We start from the raw sequence: 10286 nt of genomic DNA, 5'->3' as shown, positions 1-10286 counted from the left end.
TCAAGGCTGTCGGGAAAACAATGCATTAACTTGGACTGTAGCGTGAAATACGTAGCAAGAAAAGTAATTCCTTTTGATGGTCACATTTAACTGTCTTTCTCAGAGCTGAAAACTACAAACCCGAGTTTTTGGGTGACACACGTCCTGCAGAAGAACCCTGGGCCCTTCTCGAGGCGGTGCAGGAGCGGTTGAGCCCCGTGGGGCCGGGGCCGGCGGTGCCGCCCTGAGGGCGGGGAGCTGCTCCGGCAGCGGCGGAGGCCGCAGGAGGGGCGGGGGCGGGGCCGCCCGCCGGCCGCGGCATTCGAAAGTCGCTTGGCGGGCAGGGCTTCCTCCTCGCCTCTTCCTCGTCGTCCTCCTCCTCCTCCTCTTCGTCCTCTTCCTCCGCCGGGGGTCCGCGCGGGGCTGTGCCGGGCCGCGCCTCAGCTTCTCGGGGCAAGTGCGCGCCTTGGCCGGTACGGGCTTGCGGAAGGGAAATACGGGTGCTGACCCTGCTCGGTGCCGCTCGCCTCAGCGATGGCAGCGTGGGAGGCCGCCGAAATGTCCTTCAGTCTGAGCGGCGTGAGAGAGCGGATGCGGGAGAAGAAAAAGGGTGCCTTGAGGACTGCGAAGTTGAATGCCTCGCTTGCATCAAAAATCAAAACGAAGATCATCAGTGAGTGCATTTTGCGTTGCGCTATGTACATATGCTGGCTGCCGTATGAGCTTATAACTGAGCCTTTGGCCGTGACATCGGGAGTGGGCAGCCATCCCTTAGGAGAGCTCATGTGCTGCTTCTCTGCCCGGGGGTTTCTGTGAATTCAGTGCCCTACAGATGAGCGCCAGGGTGCCCAAAGGTGTCTGAAGTATTTTAGTGTACACACATATAAATACGTATGTGCAGTATTTTAGTGCATATGCAACCCTCTGCAGAAGCTAGGCCAACTGACATGTTTTTATGGGGGAAGTAATGCAAAGATGGAACAGGAAATAATATGGATTACCTTGAAAAACTCAGATATTTCCATTATTTTTATTTAATTGTTTTGAAATTGGGAAACAGAGCTCCAAATCTACTCAAGGGCAACCATAGAGGAAAATAGGTTTTTCTCCCATTTTTTGGATGGTGGTGAGGACTTACCTGTAGATGACTTGTTCAAAGCAAGGAGCATATATCTTTAAACTCAGCACTTGAACCATGCTGTCATTCATTAAGAACTGAAGCAGTAGCTTGCTGCCTGAATGTGACTCACTGAGAGTGGAGAGGGTATCTGAAGTGTTGCATGTTATGGAAATTTTTTTCCTGCTCTTTTCTCTGGAGAATTCTGTTGCTGGAAGGAAGGAAGGAACGTGCTGATTTTTTGAGGGGGCTATTGAGTTATAGAGATCTGATCTGAGGAAGGCTGGTCTAGGAAGAGAAAGAATTATGATGAGGAGAGAGGTATGGATGAGACCTTGGATACTGATGGTGTGTGACACTGCTCTATCTCTCACAGACAACTCCTCCACGATGAAAGTCTCCCTAAAGCAGAACAATAAAGCACTGGCTCTGGCCCTCAATGCAGAGAAAGCCAATGCACAGCGGCTCACCCAGGAGAAGACCATCTTACAGAAGGAGGTGAAGCAGTGCCACTTCCAGAATGCTGTGCTGCGGCACAAGCTCTCCTTCCTGGTATGGCGCGGTGTGGCTGTCGTGGGGAGGGCTGGTAGGCAAGGTGTGCTGCACTAGCATCTCAGCCATGGGAGGATTGAGTTGTTGTTGTTGTTGAATGTCTGGATTCTTGACATATGGAAAAGGTCACCATTCATTTGCTTATTTTTGTTTCCAAGCTGTGTTCTCCCCAGAATATGCCTCTGGCTACTAGCATTCTTGTTGGAAGAGATGTTTTGATTTAATATCTTTATGGCCTCTCTCTCTTTATTACCTCAACACAGAATAATATGTTGAAAAAAATGGACAATCTTATGGCTGCAGTTAAGATGGCTGAGCTGTCTGAGGTAAACCATGGGAAATGCAAACACACTGCTCTGGGAAGGGGACTGTCTTTTGCTCTGTCTTTTGCTTTGTGTTGCCTGCTCACTTCAGAGTTGGATGCTTCACCTGTTTTTCTTTGCTCGCTTGACTTGTGCCGGCTACATCCTTGTTTTTAGCTTGGTGTTAAGGATTTCCAGGGTAACTCTATCTGTAGGAAGAGCTACAGTCTTAAATTGTTTCCCTCTGGATTATTTCCTATACTGGCCAGTAGGCTTTTCTGTTCTGACAGGCTGGGACTTATTTTCGATTTCTTTTCTAAAGTATTACCATGACAACTTGGGACAGGGAATAGGACGCTTTTTCTGTGTCTTATCTCCTGGGTGGATGGGAAAATATTTCTGCTTCCTAGTCTCTGATTATCTGAACTAGTTTAACTTCATCCTTAGGCCATGGAGACACAATCTGATTCTGCTGCAATTTATTCCATAATTTATTCCGTAACGTGAGAGAGTTGCTGGCGGTACTTTACAAACTTTTCCAGAGAATCTGAGCTTCCACTGTTTCTGTGCAGGAGGCTCTATGAGGGATTTCAAGAACTTTAAATCACTCTTCTATTTCTCTTCTTTCCAGTTCTATACAAATTCTGCATCCTTGTCCAGTGACCAGAAGAGCAGCATGACTGAAGATAGCTGGGCTGATGATGTTGCAGATGGTCAGCTTCTGAGGTGGGCTTTAAAGATACCGTCAATCTTGTCCTGAATTTCTATGTGCTAAACCTCTTGTGTTTTATGTGTGTGCCCAGTTGCCAGCTTTACATGAGACGTCTTCTCTGAACTGCCACGGCTGGATGCTTTTCTTTATTCTGTCTCCACTCCCTGTCTTGTTTGCCCTAATGCTGAGTCTGTGCAAAACCTGGTATTTTTACCTCCTTTCTTTGAGACCGTGTTACTTTTAGGCAGTTTTCTCTTTGTAGTTGGTGAGCAGTGCAAGATTTGCTTAGTGAGTGAGTGCTATAGCTGGCTACTTTGATGTTTGTTACATAAATGCTTAATAGTCACCTGCTGGTATGATGTAAGCTTGCATTCTAGAAAGATGGTCAGAGCAGGATCTCTTGAAATATATTTGAAGTCCTGGTTCTCCTCTGTCCCTTCAGGGACAGGGCAGTCCTTGGAGCTGCCCACACATGGCCTGTAGTTGGTCTGCTGGATTCTGGGGCCTGTTGTATATGTGAAACATGATCCATTGTTGCTCTTCCTTCACACCAGGGTTACACAGATACCAATGAGAGTGCCCATTTCCAAGCTGCATGATGCAGAGCAGCAAGCTGACAGCTCCACAACAGTACAAACATCCTCAGAACTTCAGAGACCTACTTCTAATGCAGGAGAACTTCAGAGACCTGCTTCTAATGAGCCCCTGAAAAATGTGCCTGTTTCCTCCAAAGATACTTTGCCACCACAGCATGATGAGGAGCCTCAGTTCCACCAGGAAGAGAATGGCAAGAAGGTGACTGAAGCAATGGCAGCAGAGGAGGCTTTTCACAACTCTTGCATCTCTGGAGGTAAATTTGCATCTCAGTGTTCTTCTGGTATGCCTTTGTGTCTGTGCTCAGAAATGCAGGAGTGCCATAGCTCCAGTTAGTTCTCAACCACAACTCCAGTAGCTTCTGATCATTGGTAGGAACTACATGCTCCACTGGGGCTGTTGTTGCTGGAGTTAATGTATATCCCAGAATCAGAGTCTTCAGAGGGATATGTGGCACGTTTGCAGTAGATCAAGATCAAAGATCAAGCTTTTTGAGTTACAGACACTGAGCTTACACAAGATTTTTGGAGATGTCTGAAAGTGCAGAATCTGACTAGGTGCACCACTGTTTCTTTTGGATTTGCCATATAAATAATAACTTATAAAGATCATAAATGTTCCTAATATTACTGCTGGTTAGGAGATTTTGCTTTGGGCTGCCCTTTTGTTCAGAGGGAAGCCAGCTAAGCAAACCTGGTACACGGTAAGTTTGTGGAGTCCCTGTAGAGACAAAATCATGATTTTTCTATGCTCTGGATTTGTGACAGTGTATGGAGCAAGGTTTTTAATGGTATGGGGAAAGATAGCATTTGCCTGCTGCATTCCTCAGCCTTAGAAATTATTTTTTTCTTTCCAACAGGAGTCTTGTGCACCACTGAGCAAAATCCCAACAATTTGCCAGCACTTGCCTGGGAAAGTCACACTCTTTCATATGAGGCTGATGAGATGGCAAAACATTTCCTTGATCGTCTCTCACAAGGGCACATTACTCAGAGGAGAAAGCGTTCAACCCTGTTTGCTACAAGCACTCCATCTTCTGCTCTGGATATCCTCCCACGTGTCAGTTCCACTCAGGCAGCTTGGGGCAGTACTGCACAGGACAACAGCAGCTCCAGCAAGAGCAACACACAGCAACAGCTGAGATCCTCCAGCCCCCTGGCTTCACCTGCTCCAGCTGCTGTTATTTCTCATAGAAACTCTGTGGGTAAAGAGACCTTTTGTGAGCAGCCACAGACAAAAGAAATGGGGCATGGTGTTGAAATGGGCCCTAGCTATAGCCAAGTCCCTGAGTTTGTTCCTGTAAAGGTTAAAATCAAAGATAACTCTAAAACTGGAGAGAAAAAGACTGTTAAAAAAACAAGAACAGGAAAAAAGAAAACAACTGCAATTAAAGACAATGCAGAAAGTAGTCCTGATAGATCTCAAGGTGAAGAGTGTGCTCAAGACGCAGAGAAGCTTCTTCAGCCAAAAGCTGCAACATGTTCCAGTGAGACTGAAGTCTGTGAGATGGGGCAGAAGGTGTGTGAGAGGGCTTTTGACAGGAAGGATAGAGACTGTGGTGTGGAGCACCATTCCCACTCTCCTGCTGAAGTGCAAGACTTTGGAAGTACAGATGAGGTGAATCCAGCACAGCTGCAGAGTCTTGAAAGTGTTGACTTAATGCAACAGGTTAAGAAGGGACCTGTCTCTGAGACAGGAAGTATGGAGAGTTTGCCAAAAGTCCCAGTTGATACCTTCTCATGTCATGAAGTTCCCTCCGGTGATTCCAGTCTACAAAATTCTACAAAATTCTCAAGTGTGAGCAGAAAGAGCATCAGACAGAAAGCCAATAGAAAAACTAGAGTGATTGGGCAAAGAGATGATTCTGATGAGGAATATCTGCCAAACTGTGTGATAATACCAGAGACCAAAGCTGAAGAGCAGCCTAAAAGAAGCCAAACAAGCAGGAAGACTACTGTTAGGAGAAGCAATTGTGATAAGAGAAATGAAGTTAATGCTTTTAGGCCCTGGATAGATGCTCAAGGAGTAGCTAATGAGAACACAAAGGATTTGCCAGGTAACCTTAAACAGCGCAGGGAAACTTATATTGTCCATCCTCTGAATGTTGCAGGAAAATTGGGTTGTTTCCAGACAGAATTTAAAGGGGGTGAAAATGTACCTCCCAAGTCTGTTCCTGCAAGCAAAATCCCTAGAGCTGCTAAGAGCAATCAAAAGAGCAATAAAAACCAGACCGGGGGCCTTCAAGAAAAAGGGCAAGGTAAAGTTGACAGCAACGTGAATGCTTTGAAAAAAGAAGCCTCTTGCAAACCCAAGCCTCAGAGGAATAGGAACAACTCTCGACCTCCAGAGGCTGATTCCCTGGCTAGAAAAAGTGATGGTGCCAAGGTTCTCATTGGAAGTTCCACAGAACTTGCATCCAAGCAAACTGTCCTGATGGGGAAGTTTTCCTGCATTACACATCTGCTGTCTGAGCCAGATGCTTTCCTGGAGGAGCAGCTACCTGAGATATCACTTGCAGATAGTCTTACAGACCTTTCACACAGTCTTGAATCTTCCCATGTGAGCAGTTCTGCAGTTTTGCCTGTCAGCTCCAGACTTACAGAAGTACCAGTTTCCAAGAGATTAAGTACTCAGGGCAACAGAATGCCAGCAAAATCCCCTGTTTGGTTGAAAAACTCCCTGATATTTAAGGAAAAGACTGCAGAAGAAATACCTGGGGAAAGGAACAAAGTGCAGTCAAGTTCTTGGAGCTCACCTTCACAGGAACCTGGTAGGTGGTAAACTGGGGAAGGTACCTGTGTTGGGAGATGAGGGCAAAAAATCCATGCAGCAAGTGGCCATATTTTCCTTCCTTTCCTCTCTTTTTTCAGAGTTAATGATCAGTCTCCAGTACGCCATTTATGTTTCCACTTGGGCTGGCCAGTCATTTCTGTGGCTGCATTTACTTCTAGTTTATCAGCATTTCTATAAGAATTTCTGTCCACTTGTCCATGTGTAGATATTGGGACAAGACTAGCAGCATGTCCTGAGTCTTGCTTTACCACTCTTGTTGTCTACAGGGCATGCCTATTAATTTAGAAAATGAAGTACGCAAGTTCAGAAGTCTTATTTGACACTGATCCTGCCTGCTAGGGTCAGTTAGTATTATTGGGGCACAAAATATCAAGAAGATGGCAAATTTTTGGTCCAGAATGGTTGGTGCTGCAAGGTGTCAGACTTCATACCTCTAGGTATCTAGATATCTACCTAGATATCTAGATATCTGCCTCAAGATATCTTCACTGGAAATTAATGAGAAGCCAACCTCAATTTTTTTGGTTGTGTGTGTGGGTTTTTTTGTTTGTTTGTTTGTTTGTTTTTTTTCCCTAAAGAATTTGAGGGTGTATCCCTGGGCTGGTACTACGGTAGTTAAGCTGATCCTTTTGGGGAGTTTGCTGTTAATGGATGCTCTGTAAAGACAGTAGTTTTGTGGGGTTTTCCTTTCTGTAGCTGTTGACAAACAGGCCCGTTACAACTGGAGGGGGCTGTACTTTGTAGAGAGGGAGGAAGTTTGTTCTCCTGCCCTCCTCCTTAAGGCTGACTCCACTTGGAAAGGTGCAGTGACCACTGGTCCTGTGTCTTGCTGAAGTCGGTAGTTGCTGGTAGGTTGGTTGTGTGCCATAAACTTTGCTGTCTGCTCCAGGCTCCTGGGCATTACAGCTGTCAAACAGAGTTTTTATATCATTTCTCTACTACATCAGGACCCGTGATACTATCAATATTAGTGATCTGTATTTTTTCACTGAGGAACCTAATTTGATTTATGAGCTAACTTTTGAGGAGCAGATCTGGTATTTTTGGATTAAAATGGTCTCCTGATTGTAGAGGGAATACAATTGGATTCTGGATTGTGCATGTTCAGAGAAACCTGGTAATGCAGCTCTTTCTATTTGAGAGCTGTTATTTCTGAGGGTATCTGGAAATGATTGGGAATCACTTGGATCAAACCATGTGAATGTCTCCCTTGGCAGATATCAGGCCACTACGGGACTTGAACAATGCCAGGGGTCTGTCTCACTCTGGCTCGGAGGAAGCATCAGGGCGCTCATCCAGGCGGAAACGGAAACCAACCTGCTACAAAGAGCCATCAGTCAAGAGGTTGGGCTTTAAACTATTCCTCCCAAAGGCTTTTCCCATGCTGCAACCTCTGCTCTGCTCTCATATACTCCCTCTCCAGGGATCCTCTGTTGCCTTGTTTAAAGTTCTTCTTACCCTTTGTGTTCTGTGACCCTCCTCTTTTACCACTGTGTGGTTATGCCAGAGTTCTGCATCAGCACACACAGATGTTTAGGCTTTTGGTAACAAGCTACCAAAGATGTTATTTTACTTGTTAAAATGAGCACATCTCTTGGCAGACTTTGTCTGTAGTACTCCAGTGCTAAGAGGCAGTAGCATGAGGATAAAATACAGGCTAAAGACAAAAAAGCCCTGATTTCATTTACATTCTGTGATGACTAAAATTTTACAAATTACTGAGTAATACTTTCCTTCTGAGAGCAACCTGTATCTATATTCACTAGCAGATATGGCACCTAAACAAATAGCTGCATCTTTTCCCTAGAAAGTACATGTAGATTCATGTACTCCTAAAATGATGACTTTGTTGTTATATAATGCTACTGGGTATGTTTTTCCCTGCAAAGTGTCCCAGTTTGAACTTTCTGTGAATAGCTGGTTATAGTGCACCAGAAAGTACTCTGTACCAGACAAGAAACAAACTGTACCACTTAATCATCTTATGGGGAAGAACTGCACTAAAATCAGAAATTTAGAGACTAAAATCATACATGTAATTCAGGGAATACTTGATGTTTCAATGTAACTATTTTGGTTCTGCAGGAAACTGAGGCAGGGTGACCCATTTACAGACACTGAGTTCCTCCACTCTCCTCTCTACAAAAGAAAAAAGAAGCTTGTCAAAATCGAGGGAATGACCAAGATGAAAGAGAACAAAGAATGGCTTCCTGAAGGATGTCTCAGTGCTGAGGCAGGCAAATTCATCACAACAGAAAGGATTCAGGACTAGCAGAGTGGTTGAAAGGCAGCCCCCAAGCTCCTAGAAGCTCGTGTGTTTAGCAGCAAGGCTACAACTTTGAATACAGAGGCCTGAGTAAAGATGGAGGTGGCTGACCAGGCAGCTGAACTATTCCAACTAAGGAAACCCAAGGACCAGTTTGACAAATTGAGCCTTGTACCATGGATTTCTTCTGTTTTCAGATCTTTGGGACTCATGAGGTGGGAAAATGGTTGACACAAATTGATGGATGTCTGTTTTAATGATGGGCATGGCCCTTATGTGCTGTATGATTAGCCCTTAGCTATCTTCTGCTTCCTTGCTGTTCTCTCCCCCTATCTGCCATGTAAATCTCCCTGCAGCAGAAGATGAGCCCCATACCAACCAACATTAAGGAATATTTGAAACATAGGGTGCTCAGGACCAGACCTAAGCATGTCTTGTCTCAAACAGCCTGAGTTTTGCTACAGGAAAGGTGATCAGAGGAGAGGGTCCTGCGGGACAGAGCTGTTTAAAAGCATCTTCCTTTTTCCTCACTCCTGGCCCTTGTTAAAAAGTACCCCTTCTTGTAACCCCTTGAGGTACTGCAAAGTGCAATAAGGTCTCCCTAGCACCTTCTGTTTTCTAGGCTGAACAACCTCACTCTCTCAGCCTGTCTTCATGGGAGAGGTATTTCAGCCCTCTGATCATCTTTGTGTCCCCCCTCTGGCTTTGCTTGAGTAGGTCCATATCCTTCTGAGCTGGAAAACACAGAGCTGGACACCAGTACTCCAGGTGGTGTCAGTTGTGTTTCAGGAAATCCTGTACTCTTCCACTGCTGATTGAGCACCCACTGGCTTCAAGCACTTGTTTCTCTGAGGGTCTACTGGTGTGACTTTGAAGGTTATTGATTCTCAGTGTTTGAGAGAATGGTGGGGAAAAGAAGGGATCAGACTGGTAGTGAAAGGGAAGGAAATGTGCCTGTTTGGAAGCAGGGAAAGTGTTTCCTCTTTGTGACAGAGCAGGGGGAGGGCAGCTCTTTTCTTCCGACCATACTTACTGCTTCTCCTTAGCACCTCAGCAACATCCATCAGTTCGTGAGGATAGGCTGGGTCTTACTGTACTCTGTACTCAGAGGATTCTACAAGATGGAAGCTTCATTAGTAGAGGGAAAAGAGGGTCACCTGTAGTCAGGTAAATGCTACTATATAGATTACATTTAAAGCTGTACTGTTAAGTTATTAAAACTAGGAAACAAAAAGCCTAAGATTCAAAAATGCTCTCTTATTTATTTGTTCCGTTTTCTGGAAGTTACCAAGCTTTCTCTGGTACTCTGTAACTCTGGGAGACAGGTAGGAGCTAGTAAACAACAGGGAATTTGTTATAGGTGCTGTTGTATTAGCACCTGCCTGTGTTGACCCACTGCTGTCAGAAACCGGCAGGAACACCCATCTCCAACTGTTCCCAGTAATTGTTTCCATTGCCCCTATGGGTCAGAAATGGGACTTTTTCCAGCTGCACTGATGTGCTGGTGCAAATACCAGAATAGTAGACTGTATTCATTCACATTGAAGGTACAGAGACAGCTGCTAGCAGTTACAGAGCTGTGCTTCAAACACATGGTAATACTAGCTCCTTTAATCTAACAGTGGTATCTCTATCCTAATCACCACCTGTAGCAGACAGCTGGAGGGTGAGAGTTTGTTCATGTGTAACCAGTTTCTGTTTTGCTGAGTGATGTGTCAGTTTGTATTACTCCCCAAATAAAATTTCAATGCAAGTGGTATCTTTGAATTCTTGTACACTACCTGATGCTTACCATGACACTACACACGACAGCTCTGCCTAGGCCAGAAATTAAAACTGTTCTAAGAAGGGAGATACTTTGTGTTTATATCACATTCCAATGTTCTGTCCCAGCATGTACTGGACTGTGCTGAAAGCTACTGGAGTCTCTCTCTGAGATTTTCCCCATATCTGCTAATCACACAAAGGAAG

The 10286-nt window shown here is 45.0% G+C and overlaps 1 protein-coding gene across 2 annotated transcripts; it reads left to right on the top strand.

Annotated features, from left to right (window-relative positions):
• Nucleotides 1–263: 263 nt before the first annotated feature.
• On the top strand, nt 264–10068 carry LOC120755020 (shugoshin 2-like). Of its 2 annotated transcripts, none has more exons than XM_040069509.2 (8): nt 264–652; nt 1473–1648; nt 1912–1974; nt 2582–2676; nt 3217–3512; nt 4116–6026; nt 7267–7393; nt 8135–10068. In XM_040069509.2, exons 1-8 carry the CDS (start codon nt 514–516, stop codon nt 8319–8321), a joined length of 2994 nt encoding a protein of 997 aa, XP_039925443.1. In that variant the 5' UTR covers nt 264–513; the 3' UTR covers nt 8322–10068. The 2 variants fall into 2 exon arrangements, with proteins under 2 accessions (XP_039925443.1, XP_039925444.1); XM_040069510.2 differs by having other exon boundaries at nt 281–652; nt 1473–1594.
• Nucleotides 10069–10286: the final 218 nt, after the last annotated feature.

Source organism: Hirundo rustica, chromosome 7 (assembly GCF_015227805.2).
Source record: "Hirundo rustica isolate bHirRus1 chromosome 7, bHirRus1.pri.v3, whole genome shotgun sequence".
NCBI lineage: Eukaryota > Metazoa > Chordata > Aves > Passeriformes > Hirundinidae > Hirundo > Hirundo rustica.
This window is presented reverse-complemented; position numbering and strand designations above follow the sequence as displayed.

Excerpts from the sequence above, each read along its gene's own strand:
- LOC120755020 (XM_040069509.2), top strand. The coding sequence starts at position 514 with ATGGCAGCGTGGGAGGCCGCCGAAATGTCCTTCAGTCTGAGCGGCGTG. Across the intron at positions 1,649-1,911 it reads GGCACAAGCTCTCCTTCCTG|AATAATATGTTGAAAAAAAT; the intron begins GTATGGCGCGGT and ends ACCTCAACACAG. Across the intron at positions 7,394-8,134 it reads AAAGAGCCATCAGTCAAGAG|GAAACTGAGGCAGGGTGACC; the intron begins GTTGGGCTTTAA and ends TTGGTTCTGCAG.